Source organism: Sinohyriopsis cumingii, chromosome 1 (assembly GCF_028554795.1).
Source record: "Sinohyriopsis cumingii isolate HCF-2022 chromosome 1, ASM2855479v2, whole genome shotgun sequence".
NCBI classification, from domain to species: domain Eukaryota; kingdom Metazoa; phylum Mollusca; class Bivalvia; order Unionida; family Unionidae; genus Sinohyriopsis; species Sinohyriopsis cumingii.
The window spans coordinates 102,285,175-102,311,532 of NC_142961.1; the positions used below are offsets into that span (position 1 = coordinate 102,285,175).

At 35.2% G+C, this 26,358-nt stretch overlaps 2 protein-coding genes and 1 long non-coding RNA gene across 12 annotated transcripts in view; 1 reads left to right on the forward strand and 2 right to left on the reverse strand.

Moving 5' to 3' along the window:
* Window positions 1-322: 322 nt before the first annotated feature.
* LOC149807457 (uncharacterized) overlaps window positions 323-26,358 on the forward strand; it is a 39,628-nt gene continuing 13,592 nt past the window's right edge. For 2 of the 8 annotated variants that reach the window (XR_016422676.1, XM_089966812.1), the window contains exons 1-2: window positions 15,672-15,943; window positions 21,500-21,636. Coding sequence is in view for 3 of the 8 variants with exons in the window: in XM_089966812.1 (XP_089822938.1) it covers window positions 15,854-15,943; window positions 21,500-21,636 (227 nt within the window). In the remaining 5 variants the exon portion in view is untranslated. The other 6 variants (XR_016422682.1, XR_016422684.1, XR_016422680.1 and 3 more) reach the window with 6 other exon arrangements.
* LOC149807458 (uncharacterized) lies at window positions 11,240-15,440 on the reverse strand. Its single transcript, XR_016422685.1, has 2 exons — window positions 13,972-15,440; window positions 11,240-11,854 (listed from the first exon to the last, which is right to left on the reverse strand). It is a non-coding gene; the product is annotated as an uncharacterized LOC149807458 (long non-coding RNA).
* Window positions 22,729-26,358, reverse strand: part of LOC149807459 (THO complex subunit 1-like) — a 78,015-nt gene continuing 74,385 nt past the window's right edge. For all 3 annotated transcript variants that reach the window (XM_089966777.1, XM_089966760.1, XM_089966768.1), the window contains one exon: window positions 22,729-23,348. In XM_089966777.1, the coding sequence (XP_089822903.1) occupies window positions 23,250-23,348 (99 nt within the window). In that variant the 3' untranslated portion in view covers window positions 22,729-23,249. The remainder of the gene's footprint in view (window positions 23,349-26,358) is intronic.

Here is a 26,358-nt window from a genome sequence, read left to right on the forward strand (position 1 = left end):
TGTTGTTTTTGTTGTTCTTTTTTAACTTTTCGTTGTTATTATTGTTTCTATGGTTTATCGTTAGGTTGCTGTTGTTGCTCTTGTACTTTTGTTGTTCTTTTTTGGTTATTGTTGTTGTTTTTCCTTTTTCCTAGTTCGCTCTTGTGTTTTTGATTTTTTACTGTTTATGTTGTTGTTCCTCATGTTCTTTCTCTGTTGTTGCTGTTTGCTCTGTTTGGGATATATCGTTAGTTTACTGATGTGAGTTGTCCGTTGTTGCTTTGTCTGCTCTTGTTGTCTTGTGCATTTCTTCGGTGCATGTCCTACTTTCCCACATTTGTTGCATGTCCTACTTTCCCACATTTGTTGCATGTCCTACTTTCCCACATTTGTTGCATTTTCTATGGTGTGTGTATCCTCTTTACCAAGTCTTGCAATTTCTGTTCAAAGTGCTCAACTGTAGCTTCCAATGGAATTTCAATGGCCAAATCAGATATATGAAGTTCTGTTGTTTTCTTTTTGATTTTTCTCATGATGGTTTGTGTTTTTTTAGGTATTGCTGTTTCTCCTCCTATTGACAATTTCCCATATGGTATTACTGGATTATTCCCCTACTGGCCTCAAGAAATATCTTCTGTCTTCTTTCCTATTCAAATATTCTGCTCACTTGGTGAAGTCTCTGTTTCTTACAGATGCTATTTTAGACTACCTTTCCGCATTTATTGTATTTCATGTGATGTATACAGCCTCTGTACCACGTCTTTACCAGGAAACCATGTCAAAAGAAAACTTTCATCGTTTTTTTCTTCTCTATTTCAAGTATCCTGATTCCGTTTTTAATGGTATGTCCTGGGTGGGTATAATTGTAGCCTTTGTAGCTTTGATGTGAAATTTCTTTTCAAAGCGCCCAACTGTGGCTTCTAGTGGGATTTCCAAAGGTAAATCAGATATATGTAGTTCTTCTATTTTCTTCTTAGTTTTTCTCATGTTGTGTGCTGGTTCTTTAACTGTTGCTGTTTCTCTTCCAACTGATAATTTCTCATATGGTGTTTTTGGTTCGTTTCCTTTCGGCCTCAATATTTATTAACCGTTTCCTTTTCTATTTAATCCTTCTGCTAATTTGGTTAAGTCTTTGGTTCTAACATCAAAAGTGACCATTACAATTCTCACTACCTCTCCGGTGGCCTAGTGATTAGGGCGTCCGCCTCGGATGCGAGAGGTCATGGGTTCTATCCCCGGCCGAGTCATACCAAAGACTTACAAAAATCGTACTAACAGCTGCCTCGCTTGACGAACAGCATTACGAGGTTAGTGTTAGGACTTGTCGGCCTGGTGTCAGGATAATGTGACTTGGTGGGACATCATGATACATGTCTACGGCATGATTCCCCAGTGCTAGACATAAGTATAAACTGCCACACTACAGACATCGTAGCGATATGGCTTATTTTTTTTAAAGCCAGGTTAAACATCAAAATCACACACACACACACACCATTTACATAGCAGGTCGTCTTTCTGTTGGTGTTTCAGACAGGTCAATCTCCTATGCCTCTTTCTTGTAACGGCATTGTAAAAATTGTCCCTCGCTTGTATGTATTCTTTCAGTGTCGAAATATATTTCCAGCTCCGATATCCTTTTGCACGTGCAGCACGTGGGTTACAATAGTCTATTTGTCCACAGTTATGTTTCAGTGTTATATTATATATGTATTATCCTTCTTTCTGTCACTGCATATTTACACCGAATTTTCCTGCTTTATGCATTTTAGTCTTTTCGACTTGCGGGCAGTTTGTTTCGTTCGTCTCATGGCAAGGGTTTGGCTAAAATCGGAAGACTTTCCTTCTCAAGAATGAGTGTCAGAACGACCGTGGTTATTGTGCATTGACAAAACTTGACTCTGTCTTTTGCAGATTTATACAGGAAGTGCTTTCTTTCTTCAAGGTAACCAAATTGTTTATTAATGTGTTAGTAACAGTGTTCACATCAAGTTTCTTTTCATTCCCTATTCATCACTGAACTCGCATATAAGCTGACTCGTTTGATCTGGCTCCACTGATGTTGAGATGTATTGATCAATCCAGCATAGAGTACACTACTAGAGATAGATGTATAGAGATATATAAGAGAAAGAATATATATATATATATATATATATATATATATATATATAAATTCATTCTAGCTGCACAGACATTAAAGAATGAATGAGCATTAGCAATCTGATGACATATATGCTGGTGACAACAATACACTCAATAATGGTCTAAATTAATGCAAGGGAACATGATATTGTTATTGGGTCCGCAATTTGTGTGTGTTGTGGCTACAACATTTTAAGACTGCTGACCTAGACTGCAACTCAAAAATCCTTTGGAGGACCCTGGTTCATGTTTACTTTAAATAATAATAATAATAATATGAACTTAGTACAGCGCCTAATCTTTAGAAGCTCTATGCGTTTCACCATATTATATAGCACATAAACATGAAATTACAAAAGGAAACATGCTGGCAATAATTAAGTAAATATCATTAGGTCTTAATTGGTCTTGTACAACAGATAGGCGAGTTTTAAGCGCACTCTTGAAAATGATCACATTGCCCTTGCGTCTAAGATATATAGGTGGTTAATTGGTAAGCAAAAGAACTGCCACACCACCGAAGATCTACACCACGTATTCAATATATGCCCAAAATATCAACCCGCTCGGAAAATATTTATCAAAAACCAAAAAGAGATTGGATCACCACACACATACCCAGAGTTACTTATGGACTCTAATAAAAATAAACAATCAGCATATAAAAATATAAATCAATTCATAGACTCAGCAGGACTTAGGAACAAAATATAATTACTATCCCCACAAAACCAAAAGACCTAGTAACTAGCTAAAAAATTTAGAAGCCACCACATAAAAACCCATAACATATCATTCAATTTTATAAAACTATTAATAAATAATTCACTTACGAAGCACCTATAAAAAACTAAGGAAACCGCAAAATCGGATGTCCTAGATGTCCTTAACGAACCGTGTAATCGGCTAGGACTGCGGTCTCTTGCTAAATAAAGTATAAATAACATTCAATCTCTAAAAACATTAATTAATAAATAATTTAAAGAGGTAATATCTAAAAACTTATAAATAACATAACGTAGGAAGCACACCCTAAACACCTCGACTAGCAATACCATAATAACCTTGAAAATCTCTCTTCATACACGATTTCTACTAAGAACCTCTATAAACAGCATAGAACATACACCCCCCCCCCTTTTAGAACATTTTGAAGAAGAAAAAAAAATCGAAAAAAAAACCAACCAAAAAATCGCAAGAAACACCAGGCAAATGCAACAAGAAACTAGCGACGTAAAGCAAGCAGGACCGTTCCCGAGCTCTCCTTCCCACTAATGACAGCCAACCATTCAACTGTAGGGACCTTTATGGACCCCCAGATTGAGGCCAAACTATCAGGGTTCCCTGAATCCATAAAAGCTTGGGGGAGGTGGCACCATCCCCTTCCCCAGGAACAACTAGCAGACTGCGGTGCAGTCAGAAAAAAGTGGCACATGCACAATTGTGCGCACGCCACTATAATTAAACTCAACAACAAAAGCAAAAGAACGTTGTGTGTATGACTTCGTTTTAACAGTGAGAACAATAAGAATGCGAGTGTCGGAAGAAATGCCCAAGTTCCTAGATTGTGTGTACTCGAAATGTTGCATAGTGAACAGATTTACGAATAGAAAAAATTATTTCCAGGAAAACAATTCTTGTACGGGTGGGTGGGGGGGGATCTTCTACGAGCGACCAGCATATATTGACCAGTCATTTTATTTTTAAAGTATGAACTACCCTAGGTAACGCTGTATGCATCTCAAAAAACATTGCCCAAATTGTTCAAATTATTGTTTTGGCCATATTCCGTGACAATGTTTTTTCTCTGTGTGTGCTGCATTGTAACAGTTTATAGTGATGTCTTTATCTGGGTTATCAGGGGCCCCGAGTGGCCGAGTGGTCTAAAGCGCTCTCCGTTACGGATCACTGCCATCTCACCTCTGTCTGCTTGGGTTCGAGTCTCGGATTCGGCTAATGTGGGTATGTGAGAAAGCTTGCCAGTAGCTTCTCGTGGGTCGGTGGTTCTTTCCGGGGTTTTCCCGGCTTCTTCCTCCACCATTAATTCTGGCCGCCATGTATAGCCTATCGTGTGCTGAAAAATGGCGTTAAACCCTACAACAACAACATTTGGGTTATCATGCCGCAGACATGTAGCATCATGGTCTTAACACTAATGCCGAGCGGTAAGCTGGTCCAATCAGAAAGTTGCAGTTGAAAAAATTTCGATGTCATATGTCGGTAAATCCATAAAGTTCCATTTTCTAGATCGAGATTTTATATGTTGAATTATACAGTGGTGGTTTAAAGTTCTATTTCCTATGTCGACGTTTTACAGTGTATATTCTGAATTACACAGCGGTGGTTAAAATTTCAATATCATATGTCGAGAATCCCTAATTCACACGTTGTATGTAACTGTTTGTGATGAAAGTTCCATTTCATATGTTGAGTATTTAGATTTCACCATTTGAATTTCACAGCAACGAGAAGCAGCCTCCTTGTGTAAAAATAACTCGGTCCCTTCACGAGAGCGACATCTAGCAAAGAAAATCATAGTAATTCTCGACCTGTGAATGGTAACTTTTAAACTGAAAATGCATGAAATGTAATGGTGCCTCATAACTGAATACACGAATGATGTATCTTAATACTCGATATTATTTTGAATTGTTGAAGTGTACATTGTGTAATGTTACTTTTAACACTAAAGCATCATTTCGCCATATAAAAATAACAATTCTGACAAACACAATAAAATGTCCAATCACCGCTGTGTAATTCAATAGATACAATCTAAAAGCTCAACATACGAAATGGAACCTTCAGCATGATGAACGTGATTCAACATGTTAAACTGAAACTCTCGACATACGACATTAAAATTTCAACAACTGCCGTGCAATTCAGAAGATACAATCTAAAAACTGGATATAGGGCATCGAATTTTCAACCAGCGCTGTGTAATTCAACTGATTATTTTCTATATACTCAACATATGAAATGGAACTTTCAATATAAACTCTTTGAACCAATACGTAAATTAGAAATTCTCGACGTATGGCACTGAAAGTTCAAACACCGCCGTGTATTTCAAACGACACAATCTGAAACCTCGACATACAAAATATAACTTTCAACCACTACTGTTTAATTCAACAGATACAATCTAAAATCTCGACCTAGAAAATGGCACTTTAAGGACAGTCATTTTTGATATAACATGTTAAATTAAAATTCTGGACATATGACATTCAAATTTCAACTGCAGCGTTCTATTTGAACCAGCTTTTTGTCCGCTGCGGCGACTCATATGCTACTACTGTTTTTAAGTCTTTGGTATGACTCTACCAGGGCTGAACCCGCGACCTTCGGCATCCGAATGACACCGAGAGATCATCTTTTTGCTACTTGTTAACCTTGATTTGTTTAATTTAAGGTATCAGAATGGGTACCTTCAGTAAATTATTGAATTAAAATTAGTAGCAATACCTTTTTCAGTGTACTGAGAGCATACAAATGTATGGTTTCCTTGTTTATTTGTCATATAAATTTCGTAAAGTCGTTTACAAATGATCATGGTGTAGCTACGATGTCGTAGCCTCAACTTGATTTGTTGTGGTTGAGGCTACGAACTGATCCCATATCATGTAATGAAGCACACAAAAAAATCATCACTAAAGTAAGAAAAACAAACAGTGTAGAAATCAACTACATAAGTATAATCATGTTGTGAAAGAAGTTTGGCTTATTTTGAATTTATTAAGCCCTTACACGATAAAATAAATTGGCATGGTTACTCTAACCTTATCCTGTCCGCCATGACAGATAACGCGAGACTCTCGCCGTGACCTCTTTTCTACGTAAGGCTTGCCAGAACATATTTTGGATATTTTACGCTACATTATTATCAATCAAGTGCGAATAATCGCTTCTTGGTTGAATTTCAAAGTTGCCGATAAACCGTATTTACTTTTAATGCGCAGAATTTCTGACCCAAACGGCGCCAAATTTTTACTACGATTTGTTTACATTTCCAAATAGGGCGTCAATGTCCTTATATGGCACACAAACAAACGAGGCTGAGAACGGAAGTAATCATTATTTGAAATAACATGGCGGACGATCTAAACAAAAATATCGGCTGAAAAAAGTAAACGAGATTTTACAACTATTTCTACAATGATTTTCGATACTTCCGGTATCAAATAAGAGGACTGCTCAATTTATTGGATTATATGCAAGGAATATGTTTAAAATGTTATTATTAGGCTAAAAGAGCGCCGGGTGTGATTCACACCCGGCTTGCTCCATTAACACGTATATGCTCATGTTAGTACCCTGTCCACGAGGTACGAGTAAGGGTAGTAATATTAGTACTAATCATGGTGCAGATTAGTACTAATATTAGTACCCTTACTTGGACTCAACAAATCGAGTTGAGGCTACGACATCGTAGCTAGGTGCAGATTTCAAATGCACATCTCAAATTCATCTTGTAGGTCTCATTTTTTAAAAAATGTTGCTTCAATTTCCAGATAATACACCAACGCACACAAATCTTTTCCCAATACAATGATACAGTGCATTCATTGTTGAATACGTGAGGTCCATGTCAACACGGAATTAATCTGTCCACGATGTTTCAGGCACAGACTGCATACAGTAGTCATCACAGATGTTCCTGTTATGGCTCGTAGTAGACGAATCAAGTTTTATGATCCCAATTAGAAAGCTACAGCAATATAACCTTTTAGTAACCGACATCTGCTACATTGCATGGAAGTTACCTGCCGGCTGGGCTACAGTAGACAGTAAAGAATTGTCTTTTTGATATTGAAAGACTCGCCCACAAAAACGCGTTCACATTCGTGTATTGCGAGAGATGAAAAATAAACTTCCTACCAAAGAATTTTGAGTTTAATTAAAAGCACTACAGAATATAAAGGGCTTTATGATAGTAATTGTAATGAGTGAGAGGGTGAGAGCTGATTTTAAATGAATAAAGGTTTGAGAAAAAAAGCGACTTCCATATCCTTAAACATCAGGCTAAATGAAAATTTACACACACACACACACACAGAGGCGTGCTTTGATGCATTCAGTAGTAATCCCCAACATGAATTTCCTATCCTCATTTCAGATGAAAATGAAAAGAATGTCCAGAAAATTTCTAATTAAGATCTATACTGACTTATAAGACAAGTCCAACTGCAAACTACACAGACCCAGATCTGCCTTCGCATGATGCGCCGGCATATCTGGGTCTGTGCGGTTTTATGGATTGACAGTATAACAAAAAACATATATTCTAATCCATGTTATGATACGCCAGTCCAGAATCTGTTTTCAATTTGGCAGGCTTATAAATGAGCATATACAGTACCTTTAGCAAGAGAGGGTGTAGGATGCTGTAAATAACATCGACCTGACTACTTCAACACTGAATCACATGCATCACCATCTTATAATGTGTGTTATAAGTTTTCGTTCTTTGTTTTAAACAATTAGAAGGCATTAAAATCTGATTCAGCAATAAGATACTCATACAGAATGTATGAACGTTTTATATTTAGCAAAACATTTGTTTTAAAAATGAAATTCTTGAGTCATTATTGATTTGTTAACAAAGTTTCATGTTGTAAATTTAGAGATTCACAACGTATTCTACACTGTTTAAGCTAGGAATATTTCGGTCCTAATTATTTCATAACACCAGCGTGTTACAATGCAACATCGAAACTACATTGCCGTTTTTAACTACGTGCAAGAGGGTTGGGGTGGGAAAGAAGGCAAAAGGCATTTGCAATGCTGCAGATAGGTGTAGCTAACTGTCACATAATAGCAGCTAACCAAAGCGCTATTTTTTTGTTATGATTGCGGTTTACATGAACTGCATCAAACACAAAACATTACTTCTAGGGAGTATAGGTATCAGTCAATACTATTGTTGAAACTTCATTAGATTGTAATTGCAAATCCCTACATGTTTTATTTAATAATTCCTTATTTGAAACCAAAACATTACAAAATCTTACATACATACATACATACATACTGCTCGAAATTCATCAAACTGATTTCACACATTGTTGGTGTTGGACACGCATCTCTCTTTCTCTCCCTAACACTATATATATATATATATATATATATATATATATATATATATATATATATATATATATATATATATATGCCTCGCTTGGCGTTCAACAATTAAAGAAGTTAGTGTTAAGACTGGTCGGACTTGTGCGAGAATAATGTGACTGGGTGGAACATCATGCTATGTTTGCGACATGATGCCACGGTGCAAGACATCACTATAAACTGCCACACTGCTGACACCGTAGCGATACGACTGAAAATTGTGAAATCTATGTTGAAAATCCAAATCACACACACACACACACACACTTACTTCACGGATAATTAAACTCCTAGTGAACTGAAATTTGAAACCCAATAAAATCCTAAATGTGTACACATCCGAGTCTGTGAAGTCTTAAATGCCCATATTTTTTAAAAACTTTTGTTTTGTTTACATTCACGATTGGTCTCGACATTGATACAAATAAGTCCAATGTTTCTGCAAGGCGTACAAAGTGTTTTCTGATCCATACTGTAATAAACGATGTGTCGTCATCATCTTGTGCCCTTTTATTTTCATATCCATTTATGAATATACCTTTAATATCATTATTGTTCCAAACCATAATTTCTAAAATTTCCGCCACTAATACAAACAAATATGGACATATTTATGTATTCTTCACATTTTTCACATCCATAACTAACTTTATTCAAATAAGATTAAAATGAATAGAACAATACAAATAAACACGTATAAATAGCAAACATGGCAGTAAAAAGTTACATACTGTGAAGGATCCCCTGGAAGGCCGAGCAAGAAAAAGACCTTAAAATGTTTACACGAGAGAGAATTAAATTAGTGGGCCCACAGATTACTAGAAAACAAACAAAAACAAAAAATAATTAAGAAAACGAAAAACAAACACCACCACCCCACATACCCCACCAAAACAGCGAAATCAACATTCATCGTCATGGTCAAAGTGTGCTTCATTCTGGAAACTGATGCTTGATGAATTTATACATACATATACATTTAACTTATATATTGTCTGAAGTGTTTATCTAAGTCTAATTACTCAATCAGGCCAAAGAAAGAGGCAGTCCACCATTTCACATCTAAGTAAGCTGTCAATTATTAGTGAAATTATTGTTTTTGTACCCATAAAAAATAAAGAATTTTGTAAAATATTGTTGTAAGAGTTAGTAATGGTGTATAGAATAGATTAAAGTGAGCAGGATACAACAATCTTGTATGGAGAAAACCACGCATACATATCTATGATTTAGTGAATAATAATAATAACAATAATATGCAATAATAATAATAACAATATGCAATAATAATAATAATAATAATAGCAAATCTAACTATATGGTTCATTCATCAATAAGTCTTTACAACTTTTACTGTATTATTTTGTAAGCTCTGCTGGACATAGTATAATAAAGTACAAAACGTGTTCTTTAAAGTGAAATGAATGTACTAAACTAAAATGTTTTATTCAAATTGAAATAATTTGACTAAATTAAACTTGAAATAAACCGATTTATTTAAAATATGCTGAGTGATTTTGAATGGATTCTGCCATGCAGATTTGCAAAATGGATGCAGCAGATATTTGAAAGTGAGAAAAATAAAAATCAGTCGATATAAAATAAATATACAAGAAAATCATTGTTTTGTCTAAGGATTTATGCATCTATTTAGTATGCATTCTTTGATAAAATACAGTTTGACGATTTTCCTTGCATGTATTACATCTATTTAACCTTTTTTTCTTTCTACAACTCAATACATTTTCTACCAAAAGTACGTTTTATGCATGTTGATATAAAATTTAGATTTTTTGGCTAACTCAATATACTTGCTCTCAAATCCAATCCAGCTGCAAACAACATAGACTTTGTTTGATCTGTATCATTCAATACCCTGGCAGATCAAGGTCCGCATTGCTTTTTCCCCACTGAATGCTCCAACTAAACTGCATTAACCTAGATCTGCCAGCGCATACTGACAAGACGTCATGTTGACAAAATGCAGTGCTGCAGGCACGTGGTCTATTGTTAATACCAAATTTGACATGATTATGTAGGGATTAAAAAACAAATTGTATGCGTCGTATAAATCGCATCTTAAAAATACAAAAACATTATATGAAAGGTATTCGTTGAAACGACTACCTCAATGTCAGGAAATTCTTTGTTCTCTAATTGTTTACGTCTACAATTTGCCAGTTCCAGCACGTACTTTTTTGTTATATAAGTATTTGATGTCACCGCCAGGCTTTCATACTGGCGTCGCATTGATTAATGGGTATTTATTTATTTCCATGAAAGTTGTCTTTTTACAGCGAATTCAATGCACCCGTCGTCCATGCGAGCCAGATCTTCATTAAAAACAATGCACCCTCTAGCAAAGGAAGTTATGCTCCAAACTTGCTCCTCGGAGGATGATTAGGGACAAGCCTGTCCAACCCTCTCAGCATCTGGACGCAAGAAAGCTGAAGGTAAGGCATCTCGGATACATGCTTATGTATAAGTTTTAATTGTTAACAAGTTTTCATTTCCCCATGAATAACACCATCCCCTTTTTAGAGCAAGATTTATTACAGTTGTTCTCTCATACGGACTAAAATCTGGACCAGTTTAAATACATGTAGCATGTAAACAACAACTATACATCGCGTGCTACTTATTTAGTGACGTGTTTGTTCACAATGGGATATTTCATATATTTCATCCAATAGAGGACTATCAGTTTTTGTTTTTAACGGGATTTGACCAATACACAAATTTTCTAAGATGTGACCTATACACGAATTTTCTAAGATGTGACATATACTCTAAATTGCTGGATTTTTCATACTTAATGCATTATGGATTGTATTACAGAAAGGTAACAAACACGTGAGTTGTCAACATACAGGTGTATTTCAAGCTAATTTTGCCTTCAGTGAAGCAAAATGTTTATTTATTTTCTCTCAGTGTAAATCCCACTCATTGGTGTTTCTTTTCACTCAAATACACTAAAAAAATGCACTGAAATACATAATTTTTAATATTAAAGGTAAATTTATATTGTTTTAATGGTGTATTTAAACAAAGCAGTCGGACTGTTAACATTCATGGTTCTACTCAAAATATATTTTGCTAATTATTACAATGATTACACAACTTTCACCAGAATACAGAGTTACGTGTATAAATAATGATTTCACTGCGAATGTTTTACTAATCAGTACAAAATACAAAAACATTCTACGAAATGTATTCATTGAAACGACTACCTCTTATTTCAGTTAACTATATAAGCATGTTATTTAGTGTATCATGGACAGATGACCAAAATATTGTTATGTCAACTACTTTTATAACCATGTGTTTTGAAGGATTCGGGGACTAATCGACCCATAGTCTCGGTTTTACTAAAACTACTTTTTGCTACTTATTACAATAATTTCACAACTTCCACCAGAATACGGAGTCACATAGAATACGGAGTCACATATAGAATACATAGTCACATATAGAATACGGAGTCACACATATAAAATACACAGTCACATATAGAATATGGAGACACAAACAGAAATTAAGATTTCACTGAAAATACTTTACTAATCATTCAATGAAAGGTATTCATTCAGATGACTACCTCTTATTCCAGTTACCTATATAAGCATGTTATTTAGTGTATTATGGACAGATGACCAATATATTGTTAAGTCAATTTATTTTCTTAGACATGTACTCAGAACTAAGAACATATGCTTAATTAATATTTTTTATTTTATTGCATTTATTTCTGTAATTTTAATGTTATAATATCACTTGATCAAAAGAAAGAAGAAAATTCAATCAACACGTGCGTAAGATGTCAATAATGTTCAACCCAATTAAAGATTTTCAGCTATTTGTATCAACTAATGGGTGTATGTTTTCACACAACCAAAAAGAAAAAAGAAGTGAAGCTTAATGGAAAAAGTTTTATCTTACTTATACTATTTACAGACGTAAAGCATCATGTCCAGTCCAAGTCACGTGCTCGTAATTATTAGCTTACTATATGCAAATCATGTCAACAGTCAATAACATCGAAAGTGGGGGATTAAAGTGTTTACATTTATCAGTTAACGGACACAAACTGGTCTACGTATATGTATATACCAGCAAGTATATATATTTAATGTGTATATTTGAGTAAAAAGATGTACCACCTACTCATTGATGAGAGGTCACCTCCTACAGACAAATTTCACTTGTATTCATGGGCTCGAGGATGTGAAGATACATATTTAGTACCGTATCTGGTACAAAGATAAAAATATCATAACATGGGAACAAAATGTACTTGCTACGAGTGAATAACGGTTATATTTCATCTAGTGAGTGGAAAACATTTTCACCCATCTATATCACCTCAGAAAACATCCCACACTTGGCCTTCAACTCTCCAGGCAACCGTAAGGTAATAAATTAACAGCTTTTGCATACACGTCAACATTTGTAACCTGATTACCACGCTTCATTGCATGGTATTACATTTCCAGTTGCTAGTGAAGTGGCTCCAACTGTATCCTGTAATCTGGGGAGAATACAAATATACTGATTCTTTTTTACATAAAACATTTTTAAAGTGATAAAAGTAATAGAATGTAACTATAAAAACTCGATATACGGTAGACTGCCTTTAAAATGGCATATATTGTCCTACCTGAGGTAGAATCACATGTATATTGATGTGCAAAAAGACAAGTGCCGACATTTGATTTAAAAGTTCATCCCATAAATTCCAATTCATACACATCAGAGATAACTTTAAAACACGCTAACTATGGCCCAGCTATGCCCACCTGAGTGAGACGTCAGGGACTTGTTGGCTCTGTCCAGTTCATGTTGATTGTGCATAGAGGCCAATACAAATGGATGCAGTATGGATTATATTACAGTGTTAACACAAATGCAAGTTGTCAACATGCAAGTTTGTTTGAAACAAACTAGTTTTGTCTGCAGTTAATAACAATTGTCATTGTTTATTTCTCTCAGTGTAAATCCTACTTGCTGACAACAAGTGCCCCATACAAATTTAATTTGTATGTTTGGTCCCAAGGCTATCGAGATAAGCAGGTAGTACTGTATATGGCAAAGAGATCATATTAGCTGCTGCTAAGCACTCTAAAATATGAAGATACTTTTTACCTCACATATGCTTACATGTGCTGCAGGGGTTACTTCTGTGAAAGAACTGTACCTTTACAGACTGTAAAGTCAGACAACATAAATATAACACTTCAGAGAGCTATGCGATGTTGGAATCTTACAAGTCAGTACTTAACATTACTTGTATTTTTCCAGGTTACTATAATGAATATGGAATGCAGTACACCTCCCGGCTGGATCAACATCCCAAAACACAGTTTGGCCAGGTAAGTCAGAATATTTACTCTGTGATATTTCTTTAACCATCATGATTTACACAAAGTATCAACATGTTAACTAGTTTCACCTTCTAATACATTTTGTATTTTTCTGCATGAGAATAATTTAATATATTCTTTATCAATAACCATTTAATTACACCCTGGCAACTACTTTCTTAACCAAGTTTTTAAGGTTCTACTCAAAATACATTTTGCTAATTATTACAGTAATTACACAACTTTCACGAGAATACAGAGTTACATGTAGAAATGATGATTTCACTGAGAATATTTTACTAATCATTGCAAAATACAAAAATATTCTATGAAAGGTATTCATTGAAACAACTACCTCTTATTCCAGTTAACTATATAAGCATGTTATTTAGTGTATCATGAAGCATGTTATTTAGTGTATCATGAAGCATGTTATTTAGTGTATCATGAACAGATGACCAAAATATTGTGAAGTCAACACTTTCATAACCACGTGTTTTGAAGGAAAATTAACGTTCTTGGTATTACTAAAACTACTTTTTGCTAATTATTACAATAATTTCACAACTTTCACTAGAATACGGAGTCACATATAGAAATTAAGATTTCACTGAGAATACTTTACTAATCATTAAAGAAAAACATTAGTTGAAAGGTATTCATTTAGACGACTACCTCTTATTCCAGTTACCTATATAAGCATGTTATTTAGTGTTTCATGGACAGATGACCAAATTCTTGTTACGTCAATTTATTTTCTTAGACATGTACTCAGAACTAAGAACATACGCTTCATTTGTTTTTTTTTATTTTATTGCATTTATTTCTGTAATTTTAATGTTATAACATCACTTCATCAAAAGAAGAAAATTCAATTAAAACGTCCGTAAGATGTCAATAATGTTCAACCCAATTAAAGATTATGTGAATTTCAGCTATTTGTTTAAAGTAATGGGTGTATGTTTTCAAACCCCAAAAAAGAAAAAAGAAGTGAAGCCTAATGGAAAAAGTTTTATCTTACTTATACTATTTACAGACGTAAAGCATCGTGTCTAGTCCAAGTCACGTGCTCGTAATTATTAGTAGAGTTATGCAAATCACGTCAACAGTCAATAACATCGAAAGTGGGGGATTAAAGTGTTTAATTTAACAATTAACGGTTACAAACTGGTCATAAACTAATGGATGTATGTTTTCAAACCCCAAAAAAGAAAAAAGAAGTGAAGCTTAATGGAAGTATATATATTTAATGTGTATATTTGAGTAAAAAGACGTACCGCCTACTCATTGATGAGAGGTCACCTCCTACAGACAAATTTCACTTGTACGCACGGGCTCAAGGATGTGAAGATATATATTTAGTACCGTATCTGGTAAGAAGATCATAACATGGAAACAAAATGTGCTTGCTACGAGTGAATAATAATTATATTTCATCTAGTGAGTGAAAAACATTTTCAACCATCTATATCACCTCAGAAAACATCCCACACTCAGCCTTCAACTCTCCAGACAACCGTAAGGTAATAAATAACAGCTTGTTGCATACACAAATTTAATTTGTATGTTTGGTCCCAAGGCTATCGAGATAAGCAGGTAGTACTGTATATGGCAAAGAGATCATATTAGCTGCTGCTGAGCACTCTAAAATATGACGATACTTTTTACCTCACATATGCTTACACGTACTGCTGAGGTTGGATCTGTGAAATAGCTGGACCTTTATAGACTGTAAAAGCCCAACAACATAAAGAGAACACTTCAGAGAGCTATGCATGTTGAGATGTTGGAATCTTACAAGTCAGTACTTAACATTACTTGTATTTTTCCAGGTAAACGCTCCTTCTGTAGTCAAAGCAGCAAGTTCCGTCACCACTCTTTAGATGATTATTACTACGCATATACATTCGAGCCATATGGCTACTATAATGGATATGGATATGAAAATTTGGAATGCAGAACACCTCGCACCTATATTTATAGCATGGACCAGGGAGACCCAGGGATGGCAAATACCAGCATCCCAAAACACGATTTGGCCAGGTAAGTCAGAATATATACTCTGCAATATTTCTGTGACCATCAGGATTTACAGAAAGTATCAACATCTACTATACAGAAAATATGAACATTTATTATATCATTTCTATTAATCTTGGTTTGCTTCTTCAAGTTACTGTTACTTATGCTCCATATGGCTACTATAATGGATATGGATATGGGTATGAAAATTTGGAATGCAGACCACCTCTCAGACATATTTATACCATGGACTGGGGAGACCCAGGGATGGCAAATACCAGCATCCCAAAACACAATTTGGCCAGGTAAGTCAGAATATTTACTCTGCAATATTTCTGTAACCATCAGGATTTACAGAAAGTATCAACATCTACTATAGAGAAAATATGAACATTTATTATATCATTTCTATTAATCTTGGTTTGCTTCTTCAAGTTACTGTTACTTATGCTCAAGATAAGTTTCCATGCTACATGCATGTTAATGTATAATGCTTCAGTGTAAGAGTGTGATCCTTCATCTATGGTTTGGCACAATATCTTTTCATCATGTAAATTGTATACACCCTGCCTCCTTTTAAAAATCGGCCATCACACCAACTCTTTAAGGCATATCCTAATATATTTTCTGTTAAGACTATATGATCTTAAAGTAACTGAGCAAAATCCAGTAAGTTTAGTAAAAATTCAACAAATTATTTCCCTAGATAACAAAGTAAAATTTTGAAAGAACTGAAAAAATAACTTACAGTAATAATTTAAATTCCACTGAGTCCGAACATTTTTATCCTGAGTCCAAAAGTATAGTGTTTTACAATATTTCTTTAACCATCAGGATTTACAGATGAGGTGAAAATGTAGCAATTGCATATAGGACATGATAATCTAACACATGTATTCCTTCAGAAGGGTGTGAACCTTACCAGTTTCCACTGACAACAGAACACTAGAGGTAGACCTCAACAACCGTGAAAGAACTAAAAAATATTTTTGAGCTTAGAAACATAAAAAGCCTTAAAAAACTCTGAAGGAAACCTAAATAAATAATAAACGACTAACAATTTTGAAAGAGTGGTAAACTGCTCTATTCTGACCCCACAAAAAGTACTTTATGTGTTTTGTTAGGTTAGCCTTGCACTCTAGAGAGTACATGAACCATGCCAATTAAGTGATTTTAATTATTTAATTGTTTCTTTCTCTTTCTTTTTCATTATACACTGTATTTAGAAACAAGCTCATGCTTTATCAGATTTGTAATAAAGGTTATGCTTACCATGGAGATAATCCTGTAACTGTTGTGTGTCATGAACCGCAAAAATATTTAAAAACCTTGTAAACAATAAATTTCACTTCCAACCGTGGAACACGTTCTTGTCAAGCAGATTTAACTGTACCCAGTGAGATTTTTTTAATGGGAACTGCATTAAAGAACTTTGATAACAAACAGAGGAAATCATAGCCTTCACGAGATTTCTATTTTTTAAAAAATTAATTGCATGTATAGTTTAGATTTTATATTTTAAAATCATATGTGATTGAACTATTTAAAGAATTCTCTACTTGTTTAGTTCTAACAGTATAGGAAGAGTACAAAGACATTTGAGCTTAACCTGGCAGAATAAGTTCTGTTTTCCCTCAGAAAATGGCTCAATTGTCCTATGTAAGAAGAGATTAAGGACATTTGAAACACATGTACAGGTGGACAGATGAATCGTATAACAATATCCTCCATGTTTATTTAATGTGCAGGGAGAATAAATGGTTTTTTAAAAAAAAAAATAATTGAGTGTACATAAGAAAATTTGACCTTATTTATTACACTGGACAACAAATTTTTACAAAAGTCATGTTACTGAAATAAAATTTGTCAGTTCTTATCAATTTTTATGTGCTGAACACGAATATGACAGTCAAATTGCAAAATTGGCTCTAGTTTTTTTGTAATCTGCAAGAAATTAATGTTTACATAACGAAATGCATTCCAATAGTAAAAGGTCAACTGTAATAGCCTACCTATAAAAAATCAAGTCATTGACTACATCTTAGATTTCTTCGCCTGTCTCTTGTACAGCTGTTCGGGAGCATCTCTGAGGAGTGTCCAGCAGTAGTCAGCCAGCATTGTAGTGGACCATTTTCCCTGGTATCTTTGTTCCATTGTTGCGATATCTTGATGAAAACGTTCGCCGTGTTCATCACTAACAATACCACAGTTGCTAGGAAATAAATCCAAATGGGAATGAAGGAAGTGAATCTTTAAAGACATATTGCAGCCAAGTTTCTTATACTTCATCAACATGTCTTCTACTAGTTCCTTATAGTTTTCTGCCCTAACATTTCCGAGGAAGTTTGTAGAAACTAGGCGAAAAGCATTCCATGCTTGTTTCGCGTCACCTTCCAGCAAGTTGTTGAACCGGTCATCTTTGAAAAGCTCTCGAATCTGAGGACCCACAAAAACTCCCTCTTTAATCTTTGCTTCGCTGAGTCGAGGGAATTTTTCATGCAGGTATCGGAATGCTGGCAAAGTCCGGTCAATGGCTTTCACGAAGTTCTTCATCAAACCTAGTTTGATGTGAAGGGGTGGTAGCAAGATTTTCTGAGCCTCAACCAGAGCTGGGTGTTGGATATTCTTCTCTCCAATGGCTACATTCTGCCTGTGAGTCCATTCCTTCCTCATGTAGTGCATTTCCCTTGCTCGGCTATCCCACTCGCATAAGAAACACATGTATTTTGTATATCCTTGCTGCAGTCCCATTAAAAGGGCAACTACCTTCAAATCACCACAGAGGTGCCAGCTGTACTTGTTATACTCAATGGAATTCAGTAGCTGCCTTAAGTTATCGTATGTCTCTTTCATGTGGACAGCATACGCTACTGGAATAGATGGAAGAATGTTTCCATTGTGCAAAAGCACAGCCTTGAGACTCAGTTTCGAAGAGTCCACAAATAGTCTCCATTCTTGTGGGTCATGAGTGATTTTTAAAGCATTCATGAGGCCCTCAATATCGGAACAGAATATCAGATTACTTTCCTTTCTGAAGAAAGGCTCCAATTGCTGGTGGCGCTTTCGATATGCAGTAATTGTGACATCTTCTTCTAGAAGATTCCATTGTTGGAGTCTTGATCCTAGCAATTCTGCCTTGTTCTTTGATAAGTCCAAATCACGAATCAGGTCATTTAGTTCTTCCTGTGTTATTCTGTGTGGGGTTGATGATGCACCACAGTGAAAATCTGGATCACTGCATGCTGATGGACCAGGAGAAGAACAGGTCGACTCACCTTTGTCTTCGTCAGATGAATCAAGAGAATATTCTGCTGGAGGTTCTGGAATAGGAAGTCCCTCACCATGTGGAACTGGTCTCAATGCAGACGGAATGTTTGGGTAGACTATTCTCGACTTCTTTCGCTTCGTTATTCCGCCGGAAAGAGGAGGAACCAAGCAGAAGTAACAGTCATTTAGGTGGTTGCTTGGCTCTCTCCACACCATTGGGACTGCAAACGGCATTGATGACCTTTTGCAATTCAACCACTGTGAAAGCTGTGTTGTACATGTAGCACAGCATATATGCGGAGCCCAAGGCTTGTCTTGGTCACCAACCTTGCATCCGAAGTAAAGATGATATGCCTTCTTCACTTGAGAATTGATACTTTTCTTCTGGTTGGCAAATGTCACTTCCCCACAAATATAGCAAAAATTGTCCGCGGTATTAACACACTTTCGAGGCATTACTGTTCTTTATTGTACGTAAATGGATAAAATAATAAGTTTTATGTAACAGTAGCTTGAACTGTCTCGCACAACGTCTAAAATATTTTAAATGCTGAACCTATCTGATTGGGCTTTATATAGTACACTGCTTACGTCAGCTTCAGCAGCCGCCTGGCATTAGTATAATAGGCCTACACATGTATAGTACACTGCTGACGTCAACTTACTTCAGCAGCCGCATGGCATTAGTATTGCATTGCATCAGAAAATGATGCAATCAACTGTGGATGATGTGAGCATGATGGTATTATGCAATGTTACATCATTATTCCGGATGTTGCTGCAGTCCTACTGGAGAAATTTACACAGTGAAACATAGAAAATGAGGTATATGAATATCTTCAAAACGAGAGCCAATACAAATTTTTCACGGTTATATTCGTGTTCGGCACACCAAAATACTACAGATTAGGGCCTTTTCAAGTCAGTAATGATTTCACTGTTGACCAGTGTTATTTTTTCACTTTCTCCTGGAAAACAAGCCAAGAGAAAATGAGCTGTTCAATGGAATTTATGAACTGGAAATAGAAGATATAATTAAGAATGTTTGGCCAGTTTCTTTGAAATTCCGCAATGCCTGTTATGAAAAATGGATTGGAACAAGGTAGATGAAGAGCAGTATCAAACAAAAGATGACATGAAACCTTTTTAAATTCGTTTAGAACAGGTCAGTGATGAACATCATATTCAGTAATGCTTGTTGAGGCCATGAAACTGCTTTTACTGTGTTGTTATTTTGTGCTTAGTTATCTTAGTACTGAGCATGAATAATTCACAATTAGTGCATGTGAGAATCCTTTCTTGACCATCCCAGGTCAGCTTCTTTTGCAAGTCTCTGGTCAAAACTACTTTATCAATCAATCTCTTAAGAGGGGACCTGAGTGGCTCATGTTTCCAGATGAATGCCATCCCATCTCTGTCTGCGTGGGTTCGAGTCTCAAGCTCGGCAAATCTGGGCATGTGAGAAAGCCTGCCAGTAGCTTTTTGTGTGTCAGTGGTTCTTCTTCCACCAGTTATACTGTATAGCATATCTTGTGCTGAAAAATAGCGTTAAACCCTACAACAACAGCAACAATCTCTAAGATTTTGATGTATGTATGTACTATTATACTCTTAACCATAACTATGCCCTCCATTAAATTATCCCCAGTAAAAGTATTTCCTTACCAGCCACTCCCATCCCCTCCCCCAAACTGAAAGGTTTATGAGAATATATAAATAGTAGTCTGTATGGCTCTCTATTTCTGCATGTTTGCTGCAGTTTATTTTGTGTTGAGGCACTATGTGGACAGTTTTGAAAAAATGGTGAATGGCTCTACTCCGACCCCACAAAAAGTGTTTTGTTGGCACACGGTGTTTTTTTAGGTTAGCATAGCAGTCTAGCAAGTACATGAACCATTGAAATTAAAGACATCCAGTCATTATAATTATTTACTAATTTTTGCTATCTCTTTATTTTCATTATATCCAGGAACAAACTCAAGGCATTCTTTATCAGATTTGTTAAAAGTTATGCTCACCAGGGACATAATCCTGCAACTGTTTTGTGCCATAAACCACAAAATATTTAAAAACCTTGAAAAAGACCTTACAATAACCTAACATTTTAAAACTCAGTTTCACTTCTAACCCTGGAACACATTCTTGTCAAGTAGATTTCGTTGTACCTAAACAGATATTTTAATGTGAACCGCATTAAAGAACTTTGATGACAGACAGGAAATCATGGTATTCTCAAGAAATTGCTCTTTATTTTTTTTTAAATTTCATGTATTTTAAAGATTTTGTATTTTTAAGTTGTATGTGATTGAAATATTTAAAGAATTCTTGACTTATTTAGCTCTAATGGTATAGGAAGAGTTAGAAGACATTTCAGCTTAAACTGCAAGAATAAGTTTTCTTGCAGAAAATGGACTCAATTTTCGTGTCATGTAAGAGTTTAAGGACATTTCAGACATATGGGTTTACAGATGAATCATATGACAATATCCCTACTTTTTTTTAATAATTGTTTTTAAGTTTTTAGGCACAAAAAAATAGTGAACATAAGAAAATCCGACCTTATTTTGATTCATATTTTTGTTCATTTAATCTAGGAAAACAAGCCAGAAGAAAAGCAGCTGGAAATGGAATATAATTTAGATTTTTTGGCTAGTTTCTTTGAAATGCAGGAAAGACTGTTAAAAGAAACAGATTGGAACCTGGAAGATAAGGAGGAATATAAAAACAGAAGGTAACACGAAAGAGTTTTAAATTCGTTTCGAAAAGGTCATTGATGGATATCATATTCAGTAATGTTTGTAAAGTCCATGAAACAGCTTGTATATGTGCTCTTATATTCTTAAACAAAACTAAGCTATCCCTGTAAAAGTACTTTTGTAATCATCATTCTTCATCCTCACCCCCTCACCCAAACTGAAAGATTTATGGGAATAAATAATAGTCTGTAGGTCTTTCCGTTTCTGCACGACAACCTTAGTTTGCTGCAGATTATTACTGTTCAGGCTTCATTTGGACAGCCCTTGAGTAGAGGAAGGATGCTGTTTTGGGGTCAAAAGTCAAAATTTATGGTCACTGGAGCTCTAAATATGATTTGGTTTGTGCACCCAGTTCTCATCAGTCTTTATAAACTGAATTTACTTGGGTAGAAGCTGTTTCCTATGGAAACTTGGCAGTCTCTAGATCTGCAATAATAATCTGCTTTCCATACTCGGACATGATTTTGGTCTTCCATAAAAACAGCAGAAAAAATTTTAAGGGTGGTTTGGGGTTCCTCCCTAAACGGGGTTTCGAGGGACAGCACCCTTGATCTAGGTGGCCAAAAAGGCATTTTACACTCATAAAAAACTGCTTCTGGTGCAACTTATGATCATAAAATAAGCCAAATAATCATTTGAAAAACTAATAAACTTACCAAAAATGTTCAACCTGACTTAAATAATTTCACAATATTTATAGTTACATGAATTTGTTCTCCAATACTATTGATGGTGAAGTTATTTCATGTTTACATCATAACTAAGTCACAATAATTTATCAATTTTTGCAGCAAATATATTATACTTCTTTCTTTTCAGAACAAATCTGTACATCCCAATATCCCTTTGTGAGAGGAACGTGCGAATGTTATTCATTCTTTTTTTCTTAATAGGAAAATGATTAAAACATTAAGTAATTGCAGATCAGGGTGTATGTTGTTTGCAGGGAAATTGACCTCTATGTTGGGCAGATGTCCTTATGATCAAATGTCCTTTAAATGGAACAGGTGTTCTTGATATAAAGGTGTGTGATAAGATGAGTTTCACTCATATGGATTCAATGACAGTTATGAACCGGGCAATCTTTAATTTATAAAATATGAATTCTCACAAATGTTGGTCATAAAAAAGCTCTTGATTCTTAATTACTACTGTATTTTTTCTGTCTTCTTTTCATAGGAATGAGGTTGAGGTTCGTTTGACTGTGAAGATAATATTCTAACTAGCCTAAACAATAAAAAATTTAAATTATGCCACTGAAATTCTTCCCTATCATCCTGCATGCTTTAAATAAGCCTCTTCCAAGAAAAATCATTCAACATCACATGAGGCAAAGAAAGATCTCCGTTGTGGAATTTGGAAGGCATGTCATTAAAGTCCTAAACTACAGTTTTTATATGGCATATCAGCATATCAAAGTTACTTTTCTCTTCATTTGTTCTGGCATAGTACAGATGCATGAGGATTATCTCCTCCAGATTAAATCAGTTTTAAGTCTAACTCAGCCTTAGCCTGCTTTTCTATTCTATAAAATGTGTTGTCCACTCGTTTCTGTCAATCTCACACTTTGTCATGGCTGGATGCTATCTCATGAAATCCCAAACACACTCTTACAGATGTCAGAGCGACCAATATCCCTCAGTGCAGCTTTCAGAATCCCTAACGTTGCACCGTTTCCCTCATTTTCCTGGAAACAAAATATAGTATGAATTAGTATTATTAGTTAAAGTCAGGAAGTAATTTCTACATATATTTATTCAGAGGATGCCATACTGTTATCCATGCCTTCTATCTTTTTAAAGAAAAATGGTTCAAGAAACTGAATTATTTTCTGTGGAGTACTGAATATTTTGTGGGTTTTATGGTCATTACAACCACAGATCTGATGATCCAATAAATGGCAATCCATCTACAGACAACAGTAAGGCGTCTTCCTCAATCCACCACTCTTAGTATCAAATAAACGTAATTTTTCCCCAAACCATGCAAAGAATGAATTCAGTCTCTTGTCATATATTTTCCTGTTTCTAGAGACTGTTCATTTTTTGTCCTGACATTATATAGAGTAGTATCATCAATTTTCGGGGGGGGGCGGGGGGGGGGCAATTTTCATGGTTTTCATTGTTGCCTTGAACCACGAATTTAAATCCCCAATGAAAAATGAGCCACGTAGGATGATTCCCCCCCCCCCATTTTCTTAGTGTTTCATTCCTAGAGATTAACACAGCTACACGTATTTGATAACTCAAGGTCAATACTGTAATCTGGTAATTAAATATTAGCTTCTACATGGTTTTTTAGGTCCTATATTTCACTCATTGTCATGTGAGCTGCAATTATCCATTCAGCATGAACTGGCTTGATTAATGAGGTTGCAATGTTTGCTAATACTGTGCACTGATTGTCACAAGTAACATCTTTTTCCTTAATGGCGTCCATGACCTGTTTAGCATAGCACTTGAAGTGTGACTTTAATTCTTCTTTACTAACTGATTGGCCTACTGTTGTTGGTTGCGTTGGCTTCCTTTGATGTTGAGCACTCAAACAAATACATGGCAAAAGTGATTAATCTTGACAGGTATTTTATTTGTGCTCATAGAAATGGAAGTATTGTTTTAGTGTTGTTGGCTGCATCGGCTTCAACTGATGTTATTCATTTGGTCAAAAACATGGTGTAAGTATTGAACTTTCCAGGTCTTTGATTTGTGCTCAAAGAAGTGGCAGTATTGCTTTAAACAATGAAGTGACCGCCATTTGAGTTGGCATAGTTTTATTCTTTTGTATTCTTTATTTGGGGCATTAAATTAAATACCTACTAATATGCAAACTTTTACAGGCAAAACCACAAAATAAGTACTCATGAAAATGCCCTTTTTTAAATACAAAACTATGAAAATTTAGCCCAATAACAATAAATGATATTACAGTATATCATATATACTCCATTATAAGTTTAGTCCAGTTACAAACTGCACAGACCCAGATCTGCCATCGTATAATGCACTCTGTGCAGCCTGTTAGGAATAATCAGTAGAATAAACAACACAGAACCTGATGTGCAGGCACAATATGCTATGGCAAATCAGGATCTTTGTTGATTTCAGTTTGACTCGACTTACAAATGAGTACATACAGTATCACATAATACCACAAAAATACACAAACAAAATGCAAACATTATCTACGCTACAAGTAATCTTGATGCACTGAGTGTCAGAAATAATACTGGCGAGGATCATGTTGAGGATAAAGCTAATGATGACAATGATGATAAAATGTTTGAATAAAACATGCTTCTTAATGCTATTATTGACAATGAAAATGTTACTAATGGCAGAGGTGTTGTGGTCTTGATGTTGGGATTTTTTGTGGGTGTGTATTCGTGAGTTTGTTGGTTTTAACGGTACTTTTAACACATTACAGACTATCATACCAGTGGAAGCCCCACCCAATGACACATCGAGGCAGCTGACCCAGACTGGCCTAGAAACTGACTTTAGATTATATGTCCAATTCCCTTCCAACTGAGTTACATAGCTCTCAGTCATGATGGCAATAATAGTGATGATGTGACAGTGACAAAGCTGATGATATTGATAAGGATTATGACACAGCTATCACATGATGAATCTCTTAAAATTGGCTTTTAAAGTTTTCTGGTACCTTGGTGGAAAACTGACCTGTCCATTTGTGGTAAATGTTATTTATATTCAATTTCTGTTCATCTATGATTTGTCACATGTCACTAACCTCTAAAAATATCAAAAGTAAGGTCAACTCTGGTCAATACAAACTGCAGTGGACTGCATCAATGAGTGCATATTATCCAAAGTTCATTTTTAAAAAATCTGAAAAATGGCTTAGAACAGACTATGACCAAGTGTAGAGGCATGCATACACACGACAAAGGTGAAGAAACTAATGGACAGACATGTATACATCAATTGTACTTTTGATAACACCTGTCCTGTTAAAATCTTGTAAGACATATGCATACATAAAAACATTTGGCAATAACGAGTTAACACCATGTCTAGACCTTTAATTAGCAATTTTGTATTGGTCAAGGTCTTAAATGTGCCATCTATACTTGGTTATAAGTCAAGTACAAATGAAAACTGCTCAAACCCTGATCTGAAATTGCATAATGCACCAGCAGATCTGGGACTATGCCATTTCTTAGGATTAATTAGAAAAACAGACAGACACTGATCAGCTAGCGCATTATGTAACAGCAGATAGAGCAGGGTCTATGTTGTTTGCAGTTGGATTCAACTTAAAAGTGAGTATACAGTGTACTGAAAATAGACGTAGTGAGCAATGATCAAAAACTACTACTCACTCTTCTCTTTAGGGTACAACATAAACAGGGGCTTCACAATTAAAAGGTTCAAATAGCTTTCCAAAACTATTAAAATGGGACAGTAAGTACTGCCACTATGTACCTCTCCATGAAAGGCCTACATGAAATTTACCTTTGTAAAAGGAACTTAAAGGCTTTAAAAATCATTATACATGAGAGGATTAAAAACTAGTTCCTATTAAGCGAAGGATTACCTTATCCATGTTTATTTCAAGGAGAGATATTTTGAGATATAGAAATATGGAAGGGATTTCTGAATATCTTCTATGTTAATAACTGGAATCGACAGTAAACAATGTGTGCATATTTGTGTGCATGTGAAAGAAAGACTGAT